Below are 23,109 nucleotides of genomic sequence, written 5' to 3' on the forward strand. Positions count from 1 at the left end.
TGTCAGCCCTTAGACCAATTTACAGTTGGTTGAATTGAACTAAACTGAACCATACTGATCTGAACAATATCTATCTATCTATCTATCTATCTATCTATCTACTCTTACTCCCTGTAACTACCCATCATGTCCCCTGTTGCCGCTGTCTCTACTCTCTCTTTTTCCCTCCCTCTCACTCATTATTCTGTCTCTATCTACCCATGGTGTCCTCACTCGCCACCCTCTCCCGCTCTCTCTCTCTGGGACAGCAGATGGAGACTATGGCCCAGTTCTGCCTTTTGTTCTGGGTCCCCAGAGAGACCCGTGGCTTTTTGGACAGCACACAGCTCGGCTCCCCATATCTCATACAAAATGCAAGCGCCTTTCTTTTCATTAAAAAAAAGGAAGCTGTGGAATGCACATATTATGAATATATTTATTGAAATGAGCATGACTACAGCGGCTTAAAACACGCACCTCTTGACTAAAGATTGTTTATCACACCCTGACTTCAATGGAATTTTCTGTGTGAGCTTTTTACGCATGCCTAACTTTCTTTATGCGTGATAATGTTAGTTATTTTAATTCTAGTGCTGGTTTTGAACAGTGTACTTTGCATAGCACATTGTTTCAGTACAGTTTATTGGTGTACAAATAGCTACATTATATTTAGCTTGATGCACTTATTGTATTTGCCACAACATATAGTTAAAGATAAAGAGCTTAAGAGATACGAGAGTCTGCCACTTGTTGTTTATGGTATAGCATGTGGTTGATAAGAAAAAGTGTCCTTATAAGGCTGTAAAGGTGTATTAGAGGAAGGTAAGGTAAGAGCTGGAAACATACAGACAGAAACAGGTTGATTATGACGTTATTGAAACAACTTTGCTTAAAAGCAAAAAGGAAAGAACAAAAACTGTAAGTGTGAGAGACAACAGCATCCACACGCCTCAGTGCCTCTCAGGTTCTCCCTAACTCCATTCTGTTGTTATTTTCATAACGTCTCTGCTGCGTAAATAATTAATGTGCATGAAACCTCAACCTGATCAGCATCCCACCTGTTGAAGATGGCTGTTTTTACCTCCCACTTCCTATAGGAACCACCATTGGTTAAAGATTAAAGCCGGTTAGTGGTCGTTATCATACCACCATCACATTGACCAAATAAAAAAGACTTTTTCTCATTCGCTTTGGCTCAGTTCTTGAATGATAATTATTTTTTTCAGAACAGTAAGCTCAAATCTCTCAACAATTAGTTTGTTGTTCACAACAGATTTGAATTTCTCATTCATTCAAGCAAATTGCACGTGTTTTGGCACATGTGCAGAAGAGTAAGTAATATAACCACATGCACATGTTTTGTTGATCAAAACTGATGAACTTTCTGTTCACTGTATATGACTTACAGTAACATGAAAGATCAAAGGTGACTTTTCTGTTTACAGTACATGTAACACATTACTACACAAATAAATGTACTGAATACATAAAAATGTGCGTATCCTTTTTCTGCGCACTACAGTAGGTCTAATGGCTTTCAGTAAACTTTTACCTACTGTTGATATTGGACTCTAAAAAGCTCCATGCGATACACAACAGCGTTCAGCTTGACAAAACTGACATTCTGTTATAGTACAGTAAACAGTCAGTGTCAACAAAAAGTAGAACAAAACAGAGATTTGTATATTAGAAACATTTCCAGTTGACTACCACGGTGAAAAAACATCTAAACATTTTGACCAGTACGGCTCACACGATGACAAAACAACTTTTTGGTGGCATTGGTCAATTTACTGACAAAATAACTCGGTTTTGAAGCATGAATGAAGTGTTTTGGATGAGTTACTAAATGTTATAAGAGTTGTGATGACCCATGAAACAGTTGTGACAATTGCACTTACAGTTTAGAGAATGTTAAGCAGCCAAAGCGATCGATCAAACTGAATTTCAGAAAAAAGCCTTCTAAAGATAAATGTTTCTTCTACATGGAACAGCTCTAGATATTAAGTTGAAGATAAGAGTTGTGCAAACTTGTCCCAAAGCCCTGACACGGTTACCCACATTTTGCTGATTTACTTATTTGCATACCACACATGAATGCTTTAGTAAAAAGTACCCATATTTTGCTGATTTACTTATTTGCATAGCACACATGGATGCTTTAATAAAAAATAAAAACAAACGTTTTTTCTTGAATCTCTCTCTCTCTCTCTCTCTCTATATATATATATATACTTGAATCTATACTTTTATACCTATATAAAAGCTCTGTCCTGTTTCTTTACAGTTAAAGTAGTTTCATTTGATGTCATTTTAGCTTGGGATTAAAGGAAAAATATCAAGGAAAATTAGGAAAAGTTTCAAAGAGACAGAGACAAAAGGTATATGGCACTACTGACTGGCGCCTCGTCAAATTTAATATTTCATCCCTGCTATGGAATTGCGCGGATATTTTCCCAGAGGACAGTTTATACTGTATTTCCACAGTCTCCCTTTAAAGTGTTTACTGAAACTTGATCTCCTTTCACCGCAACACGAACTCGCTGCAGATGGCTGTCTGATCATACTCTTGATACAGCTCTCTACCCGCATAAACTCTGTTAATAATTTAACACAGCATCCTCATTATATTTCCCCTTTATTCCTGGAGGCGAGCAAAGGGGCACGGCTTGTGATTGGCTGAGAGCAGTGGGTGGGAGACAGGCAGTGACAGGTATAGCAAAACAACAGGTATAGGCCACTTCAGGTACTTTCATGAATTATTTCTAAGTATTTGTGCTTCTGACACATTGGAGATGAGTCACAAATAAGTTGGAGAAAAAGAAAAGGAGAAAAAAAGTTGTGTCAGGCAACAGGAAGGGTTGCCAGAGCCAGTGTGGTGCGTAAAAGAAAGGAGAAAAGTTGAGAGGAGGAGGTGTACCGACCTGTGTGTGTGTGTGTGTGTGTGTGTGTGTGTGTATGTGTGTGTGTGCAGGTCTTTCTTTAGTTGAGAAAGTGTGTTCCCTCTCGAGTCAGGTCCTCGGGGACACGGTGGGGACCCGCGAGCGCTCACCAGCTGACAGCGCGTGCTTCATTGAGGCCATCCAACACCTCGGCCCACGAGCCTGCCAACAATAGACTGAAATTAATGCACACTCCCCCCATTTACCAGAACTGCTATTCACCAAATGGACGACATGGCAACAGTTCAGGAAAAAAAAAACTTTTCGACGAGGAGATTGTTGTAAGAAAAACAACATTGTGTTATAATTTAATGCTCCGTTTCTGTGCGTCAAAGTTGCCACAAACACATCGCAGTTTATAATGGACTGTTGTGGGCCAGGGGGCGCGTGCGTGCACCTGCAGCATATGGCGAGCGAGCGCGTGTTAGACACGTTTCACTTCGCTGTTAACAATGAATTACACAAGAGGAGATCAAGTGTTGAAAGTTTCTTTAATTAAATGGAAAGCTTTACTGATGTGGTTTGAGGTACATTACGGTATTCACTTTGGTCGCTCAAACAGTCAACTTTTATTCATTGTGTTCATTATCTCCTGAACCAAGGCCCTCCCTGCTAATTTACTGTGACACAGGCTATGTTTTTATAACACATTTATGCATGATACGGTACTGTAGATATATATTTCGTTACATACAATATATGCAATTTCTAAATTTAGGTAAATAGGTTAGAACCTTTTTAAAATCTTAATTTTTCATTTGCATTCATTTTTTTATTACTATTATTATTATATAAGTATTATTGTTGTTATATAAATAATAATAATAATAACAATAATTCATAATATTATTATCATTATTATTGTCATTGGTCGCTTTAATAGCTTAGAAGACATAAACCTGTTCAGTTGTTAACAGACTTAGCACAATATCCCAACCAGCACGAACAAATATTATTTGTATTCATTAATGTTAATAAGGATAATATGTATTGTAATAATAATAATAATAATAATAATAATTTAGTAATTATTATTATTATTGTTGTTGTTGTTGTTATCTTTGTTTTAGAGTTGGGTTACTGTTTAAAAACGGTAAGGCCTCGTTGCTAAAAGAGTTCATTGCAGTTATTTGGTGCGTGGAAACAACAGAGACAAAGAAACATTACATTTTCGTTTGCTTTTTTTATTCCCAAAATCAAATTAACATAACAATAAATGGCATTTTGATAGCTTTTTTCCAGCAAATTTAACTATGGAGTTATAAAAAGCAAATCAAATGAAACAATAAATAGGCCTACATGTCAATTAATCTCATCCAGTGAAAGCAAAAGACACACAAGTTCATCTGAAGATACAAAAGAAAAAAATACAAAAGAAGGCAGCATTGATGGCTACATTAAATAGGCTATTTGTATGGAATTGGCAGTACTACACTATAGCAAACAAAGCAAAACAATATTGTTTATGGTTTGAAAACAAAAGTCGTATTTCTCAAGCCTCTGGCTCGTATATTTTTTAAAGTGCACATTATGAACTTTTGAAGTTGCAAAAAACACATTTACAAATGAACAAATAAAAAGATAAATCACAACAAAAAAAATCATATTATAGCTACAAAAAAATGTTGTTGTTTTTTTACATTATCAAATATAAGCAATTATCCATAAAGTTATGATTTTTGTGGAAGACAGCTTTTTTGGTCGGAGTGACGTGGGAAATACCCATGGCAGTGCTGCGCGCGACATGGCAGAGGGGTCACGTCTCCATGGAAACTGGAAATTATAAGGCTATTATACATCTATTGGCAGAACCGAATTAGGTCTATCTCACTTTAAAAAAAACAAAAAAACTTTAGACTATGTAACAAGTCGTTCAAATAGAATTACTGTTAAAAATTAAACAATTTTGAAAAAGCAAAAAATTCATCCACTCAAAACGGCATTTTTTGTTATTAACAGATAGACTGCATGATTGACACATTTTGATGTTTTTAATATAGTCTGTTATTTTTTATTATTGTCATTCAGAAAGCGACAGTGTGTTGGTGGTGGTGATGATGATGATGGTGGCTTCGCAGCTTCAGGTCTGAGAGGTCATCTTCTTCACTGGACTGGAGCTCCATCGCTATTTCATCCGAGTCACTGAAGTGGGAGTGCGGGGAAAACTCTCCGTCGCTCCGGGGAGACTCTTTCCTCCCACCTCCACCTCCACCTCCACCTGAAGGAGGAGGAGGAGGAGGAGGAGAAGGTGAGCGCATCGCTTCTTCAACCAGGGCGCAAAACGAGCTGTCATCGAAGGAGGAGCGGAAAGGCATCGCGCTGATGTGGACAGGTAAGCTGCTACCTGAGATGTGGACAGGTAAGCTGCTACCTGAGACTGGCACATCAGCCGCTGTCCTGCAGGTTGTAGGGGACGGAGGAGACCTGTCCTTCACCACGGAGGATGGAAGCGTAATGTCAGACTTTGGCGACTTGTTGTTGTTGTTGGAGACGTCTTTATTGCTGCTGCTGGAGGAGGGGACCGGTCCTTCGAGCAGATCCGCCAGAGCGTTGATGTAGATCTGCGCCATCTGTAAGGTTTCATACTTGGAGAGCTTCTTGTCGTTGTCGAACGCCGGGATGACGCTGCGCAGCTCGTCGAACGCGTGGTTGAGCCCGTACATCCGCCTCCTCTCGCGCGCGTTGGCGGCCACGCGCCTCTGTTTCTGGACCCCGTGGACAGGTCTGGTGGACTGGGCTCTCTGTCTCGGGGATGTCTCCTCATCATCATCATCATCATCATCATCATCATCATCATCGGGTCCAGTGAGCGAGCCCTGGAGACGGCACAGGTCCCGGACTTTGAGCGAGGAGGAGGAGGAAGAAGAGGAGGAGGGAGGTCTCTTGGCAGGTTTTCTGTAGCTGGGAGGGCTGGGATGGCCAGAGGACTCCGGGGAGCCACTCTCTGAACAAATGAAAACAAATACAAGTTAATGAACTGCTCTAGTTCGACCACAACCTAATACGATACAACTTTATTGTCAGTTTGCACTGAAATTCATTTTGCATCCATAGGCAGCTCAGTTTGAGAAAAAGTACACATCCAATAGACATACTGTTACCATAGACAGACAGACAAGTAAGACCCATCAGACAAAAAAACTAAACACATCACAATTATTCATACATAATATAATAAATATATGCATAATAATAAATAAAAATGCATAGACTCTTGTGACATTTTTTTTAAGTTATCAAGCGCTCAACAATATTTTAATTGTAGGCTGGAATAAACTTTACATATAAGCTCTCTGTAAAATAAAGTAATGATTCTCCTGGCTATTTGAGTCCTTAAGTTTATGCAAAAGGACTTAAAAAAACACTGCAAATAAATCCCAGTTGCCCGTTGCATGTGATGTTGCATTACAGGTGATTTGAAAAATTGTGCAAAATGGTAAAATGATAAGTATATTGCGTTTTCTCACCTTGGTAGGATCCGGTGCTCGGGCAGGGCGAGTGCCGCAGGTAGTCGGCTGAAGTGGCGTGTGCCGCGCAGGTGCCAGGAGGCTGCACCGGAGCCAGCCAGGCGCGTGGGTCGCTGCCGCTGTCCACGAGCTTCAGTCCAGGTTCGTAGCGGGACTCCTCGAACTCCCCTCCCCTCTCGAGAACAACCGCGTCCCGTGCGCCTCTGCTCCAGTCATCCACACTTCGGACATCCATGTTTCCAAGAAGAGCCCAACAGGTAGGTGAAGTTAACCCGCTTAACAATATTAGTTGTTGTTTTTCTTGGAGGCACGCACTGCTGATGTGCAGTCGCACTGTGTGAATATGACTATGTCGCGTGCGGGACTCCTTCTCTGGTGTCTCGAGGCGCTGCGTCGGTTTAAAAAGCGGCACGCGTCTGGGAGCCCCCCTCCTCGCGCTGGTCGCGTGTTGACGTCCAATGAGAAGTCTCGGTAAAGGCCCGAGAGAGAGAGAGGTGATTATGGCCCCCCGAAGCCGGACTGTTTATGATAACGTTACAATTTAAAGGAGTGTTTAACGCAAAGGGAGGTAAGGGGAACCTCCCACAGGACGCACGTGCATGCATGGGGAGGTGACGCTTTTTTTAGGTATGGAGCGTGGACAAGCGCGAGACGTGCGCAGTTGGGACTGCTCGTGTGTCTTAACGTCGCAGGTATGACAGAGGGAGGGGTGTGGAGGGGGGTTAATTTGCCATCCTCAACTGTCTAAAGTGCGTGTTTCCATGTGCACTGTGTGGTGTAAAGGCTGACTTTAAGTTTGCGTTCAACTCGTGTGCGCATCTCACATAGAATCTAGACTCTAATGAAAAGAAAGGAATCTAACAAAATATTTTTGCCCGAAATCAACTCAAAGCATTCATGGGGCTTCATCTCCTACTAGCACTATATACTGTATATATGCATATTTAAAAAAAGAAAATTACTGCATTTCATCTCTCACTAGTAACACAAATGCAGGGAAATATTTGTAGAAATGAACAAAGTGTAAGAAGAAAAGTCGGACCAAAACAAAACAGGGCTTTTGGCTGCGTAAAGCTGCGTAAAGTTTGACCAAACGTCAAAAGATGCCAACAAATGTTGCAGCTCCTGCATGTGGCTCGCGCGCTCATTGTCAATTCATTCATTCTAAGATCATCTCCAGTTTCCAGTTTTCTTTTGTAGCGGCTCTAAAAACCTTTTGATCCGGCTCTCGGAACGCCCTGTCGGTAAAAGAGGGCTTCACAGGGAACGGAAACACGAGCAGGGGGCTCGCGCTCAGCGCTGTTTCCGTCTACTGACACGAGCTGCTGGACTCAGCTGCAACTGGAAGCAGCAAGGATGAAAGCACAGACACAAACGCACGCAAATACTCACATAAAACATGATGTGTAGGCTAATTGACATGATGCCCATTTCCAATATTCATTTATTATCATATTCCAATAAGAGCTGTGAACACAAGTTAAATGGAAGATTGTATAAGCTATACATTGCTATACTTTGTCCGAAGTTTATTAAGTGGTTCAACCACCTGCAGTCTGCTGATCAAAGTGACCATGCTTACTGAGATGCAAACTTTAGGGCCTAACCTGGCAAATGAACAATGGACTAATTGCTGGTTGGAAATTGGCTATTTAACCTAATTGCCACGGTCAATTTAGGATGCAGCTATAGCCTATATGTTAAATACAGTAGCCCAATGTATGAGGCACAATGATCAAGGGAGGTTATCCTGTTACTGACCCCTGCCCAGTGCAAGTTTTCACAACATTAAATGATCACCAAATTCAGGCCAAACGAAAAAAAGGCATTGGCTATGATCCTATCAATTTAATATCACAACTTTGATATATAAAATATAATATGTTAAGAATGGTTAGAAATATGGGTTTATTCTGAAAAGATGCACACTCCTAAAACTAACTGGAAATTGTAGGAAAGAAAACACAATTTGTGGGAAGAAATGCCATAATTTCAGAAGATAACCCGACATCAATCTTTTCTATTTTTTATTCATGTATTCATGTTGTGGGCCATAGAGGTCTGGCGCCGAGCGTTCGCCCCCTCTTCCCACCTACAAGCCCCCCATCCAACGGGCTCCTGAAGCGACCGACAGGTTGGATATTGTAGCTGGCGATTATTAAAGTGTCGCGGCCACAAAGGAGACTCTATGTTCCATTGGTCACGCGGGTGGGGGGGCTCCCATTCCAATGCGCGAGAGGAGTCTGCGTGCTGCCGCTTCTCACTCCCGTCTCCCGGGAGACAGGGGCGCGACGGGCACGAGACCGGAGTGAGGGGAGCTGGACAGGGATTTCTAAACCTAACTGTAGCCTTTCCTAAACTCACTACATCCATAGTGATGTTTGTGATCAAATGCTATAATAATAAACCTAACTGTAGCCTTTCCTAAACTCACTACATCCATAGTGTTGTTTTTCATCAAATGCTATGATAATAAACATAACTGTTTGTGATCAAATGCTATAATATCCTCCTGGGAACCGAGTTAAAAAAAGTGTCTTCCAATTACTTTTTTTTGTGATTTCCTTCCTATTTAGGGTTAAAAGAAAATCTCAACAATTAAGGCTTGTTAAACTTTATATTTATTGTCCACTGTAGTGGACTACAGGACTATTTCAGTGTGAAAAGACTAACAAAAATGAACAGATTATGGCTGTAGAGTGATATTAAACCAAGAATACATTCAAATTGATAAAAACAAAATGCCATATCACTAGAAAGCCTAGGATGTCTTCTTTACAATACACCAGGGGTTGATAGAGTAGGTCAAAAGAGTAAGAGGATATGCATGTGGACAAAATGTCCACTACAGAGGACACATGTCAATGGGCTGGGTCTCAGGAGGATATATTAGAAGCTCTAAAGTTAGAAACACTAAGGAAACTTTCTCCAAACTCTGAGTTTGTCACAAACACCTGGAACAATCAAGAGTAATTGGAAAGTATAACTAAAAATAGAAATATATATATAAATTTATGTAATGTTCTTATTTGTACCCCACTACCTTTAGTTACAATACTTTGAAGTTCAACACTGCACATAGGAAATATGGAATAAACTTAAAAAAGTTACTGTATAGCCTTTCCTAAACTCACTACATCCATAGTGTTGTTTTTCATCAGAAAGACAAACTCATGAGTTTGTCACAAACACCTGGAAAGTAACTATAAATAGAAATATAGAAATAAACTTGATATAATGTTCTTATTTGAACTCCACTACCTTTATTTGACTTCTTTAGTTACAAGACTTTGAAGTTCAACACTACACATAAAAAATATGGAATAAACTTAAAAAGTATGATTCACCTTTTTTGCTTGGAGGTGACCTGACGTTAAGGAGGATGCATGTGTGTGCCCATGTAAATGATATAACTATATATTTGCGGGATAGGGTTATTTGTTGATTTGTTTTTTTTGTTTGCTTTGTTGTTTTGTTTATTTAACTCTACTCTTTCTTTTTGCCATTGTTATTATTGTTATTTATTTTCTTGGTTTTGTTTTGGTTTTGAATGTTGAGGTTGTTTTCTCTAGTGTACTTGATGGGTTTGTCTGTAAGCTCATCTACTTAAAAGTTGGTTTATAGACTGTTGTAATTACAAACAGTGGATTGCATTTATGAAAACAGCCTTGAAAAAAGGGAAAAAATAAAGTATATAAAAAAAAAGTATGATTTATTATCATGGATTAAATATATATTCAACTTAACATCACCTCATCCAGCTGCAACACTATAATGCTACTTACATGTTGAAGTGTTTATCAGTACTAATCCAATACTGTAAGATAACACTTTTTTAGATAAGCAGGCCTATGTTTTGCTCCTAATACTAATGTGCTCCTACTTTAGTTAGTAAAATTACAAATGCAGGACATTTACTTATGGAGTTATGGATAATGGAGTACTTTGTTGTATTCCTACTTTTGCTCAAGTAAAATATCTAGATAGCTCTTCCACTACTAAAAACAATTATTTAAATGCAAGTAAACATTCACCAAACAAAACGGAGAAGACTTTAGGTACAGGTTTACTCTCCATAGGGAGGGAATTACAGATAATCATGATAATGACTGAAGGCCACATGAAGATGCCCACTTTGATCTCCTCTGACTTATAGGCTACAATAAGAAGAAAATGTCTACCTTGACATCAAGTCGGTTGTCGCTCACTTGTGTCCAGTGGAATTCAATGCACCATCTGAAAAATTTATTTCTTCCATTAATTTTCAATAATTTGGGCAATATCTGCCATTCATCTTGTTATACAGCATAAAGTCTTAAAGGAGAGAGACAGGAGATCTCTGACAGTGGGGGGAGGGCTACACAGTGCCACCCACTGGTTGAAATGGAGAAATACAATGTAGTGCTCCATTGAACTTGACAGCAGTCGTCCTCAGCAGTGTGTCTATCCAGCTGTTAACAGCAGCACACAGGACTTTGAAGTGATCGCCTATTTGAAGTGAAAGAAACAAAAGCTTAGCTCATGCTTGAACTTAAAATCCATTCCACACATGAAATCATCTCAGATCACCAAAACCCATCTAAAAATGTTATGGTTGCATTTATATTTTTCCCTTCACTTTCACACAACGTTCCCCGTTAAATCTATTAGGTTTAATGATTTAAAGCTACAACTAAGTACAACAAGGGATGAAATCCCCTTTCATCCATTATTAAATGGCACCCTGCCTGCATCAATCAATTTTACTTGTGTATTTGTTCTGGATCAATTGGCTCTTTGAAAAATTAAAAGGTCAAAGTTACACTGCGACACGCAAGTTAACAAGATTAGTTAAGTCATTATTACAAACCTTAAGGTTGGATTTTTCTTGAGAAACATTTTCTTTTGTTGAATGATCATTCAGGATTCTTCTCCGACTTCACATAAACAAATCAGATGCTGTTGCCGAATGATAAATGTTAATAAATGAATGGTAATAAAAGAAAAGACATAGTGAAGGAGAGAATCCACACAAAAACTCTCGATGAAAGTATGAATACTTACCAGTATCTGTGACTTGTGCAGAATTCGTAACCATTTCTTCTGGAAAAGAAGAAGACGAGCCACATACGCTGAAAATGCTGGAGAGGAGACACTTTGCCATTTTGTCTAGAAGGGAAGATGTAAAAGGAATAGTTTGGGTGCAGTGTTTTGAAGCGGGGCTGTATGAGGTACTTATACATAGTAGATGTATTACTTCCAGACGGTGGTCAGCACGCCCCCAGCTTTGAGAAAGAGACAGGAGCACCGGCACCGGAGCAAAGCAATACAGTGCTGTGGACGGGAGCAGCAGAAAAACTTATTTTAGCCATCTAAATTTAAATCCATTTAAGCGTACGCTATATTTAGAATATTTTCCTATGGCGAACTGAACTGAAAGTAAAACTCATCATTAATTGTCATCTGAGCCTGCTGGCTTTGGAGAGAGCATAGATAAGTTTCACTTTCAGTTCAGTTCCCCGTCAGAAAGGAGAAGGAAAGGGCTGTCTGACAGCAAGATAAAGCAGTGAATATATTCTTAATATATTGTACATTTAAATGGATATAATCTTTTTTTAGGTGGGCCTTTCTTTTAGGTGGCTAAAATAATTTTTTCTGCTGTCCCCGTCCACAGCACTGCATGCTTTGCTTTGGTGCTGTTACTCCTGTCTGTTTCTCAATGCTGGGGCACACTGACCGTCATCTACCGTAGGTAATACACTGACTATGGATAAGTACCTCATACAGCCCCACTTTAAAACACCCAAACTATCCCGTCAAGTCTTCTGGAGCCTCTGTTTACCAAAAGAAATTGACTGACACTGACAAAAGTTGGTCATCAGTGAGGCGCCTCGATCGCTGGATGCTGTGTTTCAGGAAATTTACAGATGTTTGGAATGAACAGAGAAAAGCATGAGGGAAAACATAACTTTGAAGAGTCATTGCAGTGTTTTGATGAGTGCATGCCAGAGGTGATCCCTAAATTACAGAGAATCATCAACAGTAATTACTCACAGTTTACTGCTAAATGAGATGATGTACATTATAATTCTGAAATTTACCACCTTTTGTATATTCTTGTCTTGATTAGCAAAAACAACAAATACCATCCCACTGTAGAAAACCTGTTTATTAGACAAATTATACACAGAAAGCTTTGCCACTTGTAACAGAGGCCCCAGTTTGTTCAGTTTTTGAATAATATGCAACACATACAACAAAATAGGCCTATATTAAATACTGTACATCATAAATTTTTGAAAATTATCAAGTAAATCCTGTAGTTCTATGTATGAAATTAAAAATGTTAACAGATAGCGCAAGAGCAAGTTTGTGCATGCTTTCTTTTTAATCAACTTGCCACTTTTTGTTATTTAGCCAGCAAATAATAAAATGAACTCAGGATGACGTGAGAAAAGCAAAGAGTTTGTGTTTATGTTGACCATGGGCGGAACAAGGGAAAACCAAACGCAGTAATGTGACTGCTAAACTCAACACTAAAGCTCATCATGATATACTCTTTTTCTTTTTGTTAAACAAAAATAGCATCAACATGTAAAATATACATTTTTATAATGTCTCTTTCATTTATACTAAATAAAACCTTTTTAAATATCTGTGTCCTATTTGTCATTCAATAGCCATACTGTAGCCTAATATAAGAAAAGAACGCCTAAGAATGCTTCAAAACACTGTGGCTCGACTGAGTTCTCTACGCACAACATTTTGCGGTTTTAGTTCTTAAAGATAACAAACTGAAAACTTGATCTAAACAACTAACATTATCAATTATTAATACAGTGTTAGTGAAAAAGATTTGGTTCCATTTTACCACCCCACCCCTTAATCCACAAAATGTTCCTTTAATGCTCTTAATGTACCGTTCCCCTTCCCCCACCCCAAAATGCACCTTAATGGTCTCATTTGAATTAATTGGCACTTTAAAAAAACAAGTTATATAAACAGTACCCTTAACATTACAGATATGAAATAGAAGTATATTTCGGACTCCTCTCATAAAAGGCAGCCATTGGGTTCCGATGGCCGTTGACTCTTGGTGACATTCCCATGACCCTAAAGCACAACCACTGATTTGCTGCTTGATAATGTTTCCAGTACGCGGTGAAGTTTTGGGTTTGACTGGAAGTCGGTCGGGTACAGCTAGCTAGTTGACATATAAGGCCTGTACTGAAGACGCTCTTGCAATGGCTTCTCCTCAACGCAAAATAAACTCCATTTCACCACTTGGACCTGATAAGAAGTGATTGATGAACTCGAACATGACATGACCTTAAAGAATGAGCTTTTATCTTTTAAACACCCGGGCTATGGCAGCACTAAAAATTAAGCAAAACAAAGAAAAATCAAAAGTTTGGATGACTTAATGATGCAAAACCAGAGACTACAGCACTCATTTAGCAGTTTTTCAAAGTTTGCTGAGAGAAAAAAACAAGTAGACAGCTCAGAACAATGTTATTTTTTGTACTTCCTGACCAAAACACATTCCACGCATTAAAATCTATTTTTTTCAAAAACAAAATTCAATAAAAGACATATAATAAGCATAAGCTTTTTGAAGTCTTTCGGCTTGTCTTTTAAGTTTTTTTTTCTCTTTATGTCGTTTTTTTGTATCATCCCTTTTTACTATCCCTCTTGAGAGTCTGATTGGAGGATCTCACCTTGACTTGAAAAGCAGATAGCACAGTACAGGTGAGAAAAGAAAAGGTCAGATCTACATACAATCACTTACAGGTCTGTGGGCACTGGTACAGTGCAGTGGGGTTGACAAAGAGTCTTTAATGTGCATCAAAGTGGTGAAAACCGTTTCAGGCTGATGCACCAAAATGGCAGAAATAGTTCAAGATCGACGCACCAAAACTGGTGATTCAGTGTCATATTGTTGCACTGTAATGGCATTTCAGCAGTATTCAGACCGATGCACCGTGATGGGGTTCAGTTGCAAAGTCTTAGGTCTAGTCAGGCCACAGTGTGGACACCCCCTTGGAGATGATCACACATTTAGAAGCCCAGATATTGGTGAAACGACACCAGAGAAGAGAAACCTCAGTTTGGACTCCCACATAGTGAAAAGGCAGAGTAAAAGTGGAGAAGTGGAATCTTCCGATATTCACTGAGATGGGGCCTTCTCAAAACTACAAGGGGCTGCTGTATGTATTCCCAGGGCTACAGACAAAACTATTGTTATATATGCCTTCATAAAATAACAACTCAATAATTGCTTAGTAGTGGGAGCCCCTTGGAGTTGTTTAATGGCAAACGACACCACCAGTCATCCACCAATGGCAGCCCTGGAGCTCACAGGAATATAGACGTGTTTCTTGTGGTTGGAGTAGGATAAATTAAACCCTCCGAGGTGGGGTTTAGATAAGAATTGTCAGGTCATTTCAGCAGATCTCCATTACATGAGGCAGTCCTCATATCATAGAACAGAAGCAATAAAAAAGATCCCTTCTCACACATATCCCCAAAAATAATCCCCCAAACAATCACAAGAACAACAACAATAAAGCAAAGATTCAAGCCCCCCCTTACACCTTCCCTTTTTGCACCTCACCAGCTTGGTTTGCAGGAAGATAAGGAACACCCTAACAGACCTCCACCTCCTTCGTCTTCTCCACATACAAAATAGACACCCCTGGAAACACCCAAGCAGAAACTGAAAACATAAAGATTCCTATGTACACATCTCTATCCTCTGACTTTTTAGCTGTATTTGTTCTACCATCCCATGACCGACCCTAGCCACCTTGCCTCCTTCTGCTCCTCCTTTTCCTCTTTCTCCTGAACCAACCGTATCCTTAGCAACTCCTCATATAGAGGTGCCCCTGTCTGGATCATTGCCATATCCAAAGTTGGGTCCTGGACCTGTGGGCTGGTAGGGGATGGAGGACATTGTTTTAATGGGGCTGCGGAAGAAGCCACCGTTGGGGGCCCTCTGCCTGAAAGGGCCCACCCCGCCAGTCCGGTGGTCCTGGAGGACGCCGACGCCGCCGCCACCGAAACCAGCGGAAAATCCAGCAGCGGCTTTGGCAGAGAGGGTGCGGCTGAGGGTCTGGATCTGCTCGGGGATGAAGGTGGTGGTGGTGATGTGGGTGTTGCGGAAATCGCTGATCTGCTCGAGTGCCTGGCGAGCGGCAGGCAGCGCATCCATGTCAAGGGGTGTTAAATCGACGGAAGAGGTGGAGAACTGCTTGTGGGGGCTTTCATCCTCGGTGCACAAGCTGTTAACCCGGCGGTGTAGGTGCTCCAGGTCGATCTCCTTATCGTCCTGCAGGTGGGGAGGGGCAGGGGCGGAGTAGGACGCGGTGATGGTAAATGGTCGAAGGGAAGAGAGTTTAATGCGAAGGGATGGCAATTTGAAAGAATATGAGGTGGGAAAGAAGACGTAGGAAAGGAAGGTTGAGAAGGAATGATAGGACAAAGATCCAGGGTCAGTGTTTAAGGATGGAAGACGGAGGTGAGGGAAATGATGAGAAGGAAGATGAATTGAGGAAAGTTGGATAAAGGAAGGAAAGGAGAGAGAGGAGGTACAGGAAAAGGAGTGAAGGTAGTGCAAATAGAGGAGTAAGGAAATGGAGAGAACAGTGAAGGAAATATAGCAGAGTATGTCCAGAGAGGATATATTTTTGGAAAAAAAAGGAAATGGACGATGGGGTGTATTCGTATCCAGCAATAGGGATGTCATCCATCCGACCAGTGCAAATGGATAGTAAGAATAATAGTGAAAGCAAGAGAGGGGCGTTGGGCAACGCAGGTGATGAAATGATGAGGGCAACATGGCATGCATGTGGCCAAAAGAAAAGTTTTGGCACAATTAAAAATGAGATTCAAGTGGAGGTAATTGCGATAGTGAGAGGAAGAGTGAGGGGTGACACAACATAAAAGTAATAAATAAATGTTTGGTGGTCACAGGGGAAGCAGGGATGTGGCAGGAAGCAGGGAGAGCAAAAAGAGAGGAGGGGAAAGATGAGAGAAGCACACTCTGAGCTGTGGTCAGGATATTGAAAGAGAGAAACAAACACACACTTCTACAAGGTCTTTAAGGGAGTGCAGATAATCTGGAATCCACACAGGAAACACACGCCATCATGCTGTGTGATCTGTGATTCCAGGGTGCTAGGTCTACTGTCCATATAATAATATTACACTACAAATACAACTTATATTACGGAAGGCAGTCCAAATGCTCAACAATACCTTATTTTTCCTGTTTCTTGTCACCATTGCATTCTGGCCATCATGCCAAAAAATTCACATTGAGATTGACATCTCTTTTTCAAGTGAATTTTTTTTCCAGGCCACATACAATATGGCTTTTTTTTTTTTTTTTTCAACTGCATTATAGATTATTTAACTTCAATCAAACAATGTTTTAACAGTCTTAACAATCTTAACAATACCAAGACAAACATACATTAAATTAACTTACTGTATATGTTAAATGAAACTTAGAATCACTATATTCACATATAAATAACTTATCCACATAGTCTAAAGGATGGTAACACTCAGTGAGAGGTGTTTCATGCTTTTACTGGATAGGGGACAGTGGTGCAAGGAGGGAGCGGAGTTCGCAATGAATGATGTGAGGATATAGAGAGGGGGAAGGCTTAGCTGAAAGGTGTTAGGTGCTGGAGAGCGTTTCCAAATGTTTCCATTGTCCACAAACACGTGTGGCAATGTGCTTCTCTGGCTTTATGGAGGGTAAGGGTCTCGGAGGTAGTGGTGGTGGAAAGTGTGGGGTGTCGTATCATTTTAGGTGTCTCACGCTTAATGGAAATACTGTTTGGGTAAAGTCAAACAGGGTTTTGTGAGGAGGGGAGTCACATCATTGGGGGTGAAGGTCGAGTTACCTGAGTGTCCTTCGGGTCTGGGGGGTGTGGAGGGGGCTCTGGACCTACTGTATGTAGCTCACGGACCGAGGGGACCAACACTGGTGCCCCCTGGTTGCCATCTAAGGAAGGGACAATAGGAGGAAGGGGAGGACGAGGGGGCGCTAGTGTTTGTCGTGACACTATCATACACACACTAAACGTTTGAAGGAGGGGATATCCAAAGGGTGGAGTTGGTATCAAAGAAATGAAGGGAAGTGAGAGAGAAGAGTGAATCACAAATGGTCAGTCTGCTGTCAGTGAAAGGACACTAATGGGGAACTACAAGGAGTGATCGAAAGGGGCCGAGGCGAGGAGAAGTGGAAGGTTTTTATGGAAAGAAGTGGAAGGACCTGACTGCATTTATATTACTGTGAAGGGAGGTTTCCTCCATTATGATGCCCACTGTAACATTACAGAAGTCAACACTGAATCCCCCAAATGATCAAAACCTATATTGACATGAACAAATGTCTGAAATGTATTTAAATATACATCTCTAATTTATGTTTAATGAAAAGGCCTTATTTTGGAGAACAAAGCCAAGTTTACACCACAACATTTTTTTTGGCTTCATTTTGTAAAAATCTCTACGTTACATAACATAAATACTTCATTGAAGTCTTTTACCTGCATATACAACTTTACAGAGCATGTAACTTCAACTGCCTGGTGCTCTAGTAGTCTCTAGATAGAGAGACAGCACCCTCTAATGGCAGAAAGGCATCATTGCACACATAGTCAGCTGGCAACATGCCAGGTATATAGACGTTTTTGAAAGAGGTACATTTGCATCCAGCAGAGAGCTTTGCCATACGGTGAACAGCAAAGTTTGCTCCTTGATGTCCATCATTCCTCTTAAAACATTATCATTCATATATCAGAACAATTCTAACAGCATCTGTCTTCAAGCACTACTAACCAATGGTTTATTTCTATCCTCTATTGTATGTATAACCTTGGGGTGGGAGGTGAGGTGGTAAAGGTGGTCATTCTCATTTTGGAGGTGAGCTCGGAGGGGTGGTTGGGTTCGTAGGAGTGCTGCACGATCAGGGCGCAGGGAATGTCGCAGCATGCTGGGGGCTGGTAATGGGTGGCGGTGGGGGCATTGGTGTTGGCGGTGTTGGGGTTCTGGTGCTGGCTATGACCGCCCAGGGCAAGAGGGTGCTCGTTGGGGCTGTGAGGGCAAGGATCAGCAGCTTGCCTGGCAGATGGGCCATCTGCCTGCGTCTGGTGTGAGCGTGTGACGTGCATGTGGGTGAGCGAGAGGGACAGGAGGAGAGAGACACAGAGAGAGAGAGAGAGAGGGTGATGGGAGAGAGATGTGGAGTAATTTATATAAATGTGTTTGAGTGTTTGTGTGCATGCAAGTTGAGCGGGAAGATTAAAACAAGCCAAAAAACAAAAAGAAGAAGCCAAATAGACACACAGGCAGACAATCGGCGGACGAAGAGAAAGGATGAGTGACAGACAAGATCAGGCAGATGGAAGGATTGTAAGGTGGAGGAGAGAGAGAAGTCAATTGAAGAGACAGACGGGTGGGGGGTGAGCGAGAAGAAAGACACGGCAGTCAGTCAGCACACACAGTTAAGCAGGTCGTTCTGTGTTGTGTCCTCAGATAGAGACATTCACACAGTCGTTATATACCTGGAAAGGGGAGATGTTTAAATGGCATTTTGTATTGCTCTCTCCCTCTCTCTCTCCCCCTCGCCCGCTACACCCCTCAACACAGAGTACTTATCTACAAAAACAAAACAAAAAGGAAAATATGAGAGCTTTGAGCCACAGTGACACACATCATTATATAGAGTTAGAACGAGCAGAACGGCAGTTCCCATCCAAACCACAAACTTCAGCTGTTTTAGGTGTACCAAAGAGGATGATACACAAGGAAGTGCCCGCTCTTCTTGTGCTAAATCTACATGGATTATATGAAATATCAGACATGGTCAAAACCACAGACTTTACCATTATGGAAGAGTTCTGACAATGAAAATAATTTAGATTTTGTCAATTCGCAGCATGATAGTTACTCTCAGTTTGGAGAGAGATTTGGGAGATGTGGTTGATTCCAATGACAGAACTCTTTCATACAAACTTCTCGTAGAACATATATATAGGCCAAAAAGGGTAAAGCAATACAGCCGCCCTGTTATGAATGGAATGGGCCTTGATCCATTTGTCCTTAGATATACAGTGCTATCATTACAAACATGCCCAGACATCACCCACCCAGGCACCAACCCCAAATGAGTTCAGATGCTTTTGAGCACAGTAAAAGTGTAGCGGAGGAAGATGACTAAAATGCATGTTTATGTGTTACCAAATGGGATATATTCAGGATGTAAGAACTGTAGTTCACTGTAGTCATAATTCATTTAACTAATATGTGAACTATCAAAGATCCCAAGATAGCAGGGAGTGTTCATGTCCTTGTCAAATGTGCTCAATTATGATTCATTATTGGTGAAACACATTAGTCAACTCTGTGGGCATGTGTGTTTGTGAATGAATAAGCCTGGTAGAAAACTCGTAAGCAAACTGATTACATTGAGAAGCAGCCTCATAGATTAGCCATTCCACAACACATAACACACACCCATAGCACAGACATTGACATATAGCTCACAGTCAAAAGCAGTTACCACAGCATTACAGCAATGAATGTAAAGGCATGTGCAGACATGTACAGTGTTTTAGTACGTGTAAGGAACACATGGAACACATACAGTTTAGTTGTATTAGAGTTGGAACAGTGGATTGGCGGTTTTTATGTATACAGGAAGCATGTGTGTATGTGTGGCAGGTGGGGATAGTGTTTTGGCCAGTGAATCACGTCCATCTTAAGTCATGTGTATGTCACTGAAAGCATGAGCTGAAAGCCATTGGGGCTTATGAAGCATGTTTAAAACAAATGTATATCTTGCATTAATGGGTTTCATGATATGGCGTATCTGACACACAGTTTGAGCATTCGTTATATTGACACAAGCCTGACATGACGGAAGAGGCGGGCTATGTGAGGCAATGATGATGTGTATGCATGCATGTGAGAGTGCGAGCTCATTGGTATGTGTGTGTGTGTGCTACTGTAAGAGTTGCCATATTAGGGAAGCTGTTTGTTTGTCATCTTCAAGGAGGATAAATAAGGATGAGTCTGTTAATTTTCTGTTAAGAAGTGATTAGAAATGTCAGTGTACTTGTGAATACATAATCCACAGGTTTTAATCAACAAACATCTGCGAAAGGCGAGACCCAACTGATAATCCCAATGAATATAACAGCACTCAATGTACATCAATCATTTTTACATTTGTGCACTTGCTCATTTCAGATTAAACCAAGAGGAGAGTTTGATCAGATGTGTGAACGTTAATTTAAAATGTTCTTTGTAACACTGAGGTTTTAGTGATTTCCTTGATGGCTCAAAAGGAATATCGTCAGTCTGCCATAATACAAATAGTCAAAAAAACTACGTAAATCCCAATGTGGCTGATATTAGCCTGAATTCTCTATACAGTAAGTCTATAATAATGCTGTCTCAATTTGCGTACTTCCGTACTTAAACATACTATTTTGAGTGCAAAGTATGGCAAAATACAGTGCACTTTAAGTACCAAGATGTTGTACTCAAAATGGTCAAAACGCTGAGTGTGAAACGCTGGACACTTCTCACCCTCAACGGTCGCCATCTCTGCTATGTAGCGGAAGGGAAGGGGCCACCAACATATATCAAACTTGTCAAAATGGTTGGCGGGGAAGCTGCAGCAGTTACAATTTTAACGGCGAACACCAAACTATCCAAATTTAAGTTATACATGTGTTTTTTTTGGAAGAATCCAAATTGAGACACAGCTTTTGTCTTTTTCTGGAAACAATAAACCAGCGCCATATGGATGATGTCGCACGGTCCCCGTGAACATCCGATCGTTCATACTGATTGCGGTCAAAGTGGCTCCAAAACATTACCTCTTCTCTTCTTCTTTTTATATTTTCGGATTTGCTCAGCCAACATTTAATCAAAGCACTCCATTTTTAAAGCGTTGTGAAATTTGAATCAGCGTACACGCACTTGTAGGTCCTGTAACTTGCCAATCATTGTAACGTGGTCTGTGCGACCCTGCCAGCGTTGTTACAAAATCTTGGAGGTGCACGGCTCGCCCAGGTCGCAATTGCGCATTATCGCCGTCCGCGCTGAAAGAGCATTAAACAGGTTTAACCCACTGCATTGTAGTAGGCCGTTGGAAGTAGAGTCCTCATGCCAAGTCTGCACTCCCAATTTATACTCCTGGTGCCAATGCATCTCACTAAGCCAAGTTTTCTAGGCCCACTCATAAAGAGTGGGTCACCAGGCTTTCCTGTTTTATGTGAAGCTTGCAGAAAAGCACAGGGAGCTGCATGCTCTTGGCTCGGTACGATGGTCTCAAGTGATGTTAGCATTCACTGTCACAGGAAGACAGAGGCCAACAAGTTCTTCATTTAAACTGACAGAGTGAGGTGTCTAGTGGAGTTAATTACAAGCTTTATGGTTTGCTTCACTTTATTAATTTAACTTTTAGGAAGTTGGATGACATTAAACACACTATACTTACTCCATTGGCCATGACTAAGGCCAAATTGCATGCAGAGGCAGAGTTTTCCCCAGTCAATAAAATGCAACATATGCAATTTATCTAATTAGCTGCTTTGAAGTTGACTTAAATTTGTCTTCCTTCCTCCACTGAGTCAGGACACGCTGCTGTGGTCCCAGCTTGACTCTCTCCTCTTCTGTTCTCAGCAACCATCTTTGCAGCTGGTTGCCCATTTGGAAACATTCTGCACAGATGGTGATTTGAGATCTGAGTATGGTGTTCCCACTGTTTTTACATATATTATGATGGGATAATTTTAGGAAGAAATTAGAAATAATATCTCAGCCAAATGAAAACTTTGATCAATGAGGTGTGTTCTATTTGTAAGTGCAGTGGTCTTAAGGCCGGGGTATGCTTGAAACAAACTATCGTACGACGTGTTGTCCGACCACGTCTGTTTCAAACAGCCACACTCAAAGGCGGGGTGAACAGCTTGCTGTCATAGCGACGGGCGAGACACAATAATTATGTAACACGTTGGGATGGAATCTCCTCAAAGGCATTCATGTTGTTGCAGTCATTTGTACACACAAAAAGTGATAACAGAAGTTGTGCATAGAATGAAAACTTGAGAGAGAAGTTCAATTCTTGCCTACTTTCTCACCTCCACACACCTGGCCACTCGCTGAGTGAAGTGCTTGTCGGGAGTTTTGATTCAGAAAGTTACAAAAATTGTCACCGGTCAGAAAGGAGTGGGCGCAGGGGGTTCCAGACGCTGTTTGATGATCCGACTAGCACTTTGTCTGAAGCACTCTGACCCCCCTTGAGGTTCAGCGGTTACTCTGAGCAAACCTTGAGCTAAGCCAAAGGCAATCAATAGGTCAATGCTTTGATAGGGCGAAGGATGAATGTCAGGGGTCAACTATCAAAAACAATCATGGCTGACTGAGCCAACTTCATCTTCACCATGGAAGCACTGAGGGGGCTGTTCTAATGATGCACAAGTACTCTTTTGCTTTGCTCACACTATTATCCCAATGCTTTGTTTTGTTATGCATTTAGAGCTGCAACAATTAATCAATTAGTTGTCAACTATTAAATTAATCGCCAAATATTTTGATAATCAATTAATCGGTTTGAGTAATTTTTTAAGGAAAAATAGTATAAATTCTCTGATTCCAGCTTCTTCAATGTGAATATTTTATGGTTTCTTTACTCCTCTATGACAGTAAACTGAATA

At 40.8% G+C, this 23,109-nt stretch overlaps 2 protein-coding genes across 7 annotated transcripts in view; both read right to left on the reverse strand.

Moving 5' to 3' along the window:
* Positions 1-4,117: 4,117 nt before the first annotated feature.
* atoh1a (atonal bHLH transcription factor 1a) lies at positions 4,118-11,270 on the reverse strand. The gene is made up of 5 exons (XM_074637722.1): positions 11,238-11,270; positions 10,733-10,876; positions 10,570-10,624; positions 6,389-9,342; positions 4,118-5,865 (listed from the first exon to the last, which is right to left on the reverse strand). The coding sequence occupies exons 4-5, from the start codon at positions 6,621-6,623 to the stop codon at positions 4,946-4,948; spliced, it is 1,155 nt and encodes a 384-aa protein (XP_074493823.1). The 5' UTR covers positions 6,624-9,342; positions 10,570-10,624; positions 10,733-10,876; positions 11,238-11,270; the 3' UTR covers positions 4,118-4,945.
* A 1,245-nt stretch (positions 11,271-12,515) lies between these two features.
* The window catches only part of grid2 (glutamate receptor, ionotropic, delta 2), a 564,677-nt gene continuing 554,083 nt past the window's right edge, over positions 12,516-23,109 (reverse strand). Inside the window, exons 16-17 of one of the 6 annotated variants that reach the window (XM_074637698.1) lie at positions 18,257-18,522; positions 15,446-15,695 (exon numbers count right to left, since the gene is read on the reverse strand). In XM_074637698.1, the coding sequence (XP_074493799.1) occupies positions 15,590-15,695; positions 18,257-18,522 (372 nt within the window). In that variant the 3' untranslated portion in view covers positions 15,446-15,589. Of the gene's footprint in view, positions 15,696-18,220; positions 18,529-18,945; positions 19,040-23,109 lie in introns of those variants that run through there. The other 5 variants (XM_074637697.1, XM_074637699.1, XR_012594250.1 and 2 more) reach the window with 5 other exon arrangements.

This window comes from Sebastes fasciatus, chromosome 6 (assembly GCF_043250625.1).
Source record: "Sebastes fasciatus isolate fSebFas1 chromosome 6, fSebFas1.pri, whole genome shotgun sequence".
NCBI classification, from domain to species: Eukaryota; Metazoa; Chordata; class Actinopteri; order Perciformes; family Sebastidae; genus Sebastes; species Sebastes fasciatus.

What these genes read in the sequence shown, in the direction of transcription:
- atoh1a (XM_074637722.1), bottom strand. Translation starts at nt 6,623, where the DNA reads ATGGATGTCCGAAGTGTGGATGACTGGAGCAGAGGCGCACGGGACGCG. An exon ending in GAGCACCGGATCCTACCAAG is followed by an intron (nt 5,866 to 6,388) that starts GTGAGAAAACGC and finishes TCATTTGTTCAG; the next exon opens with AGAGTGGCTCCCCGGAGTCC.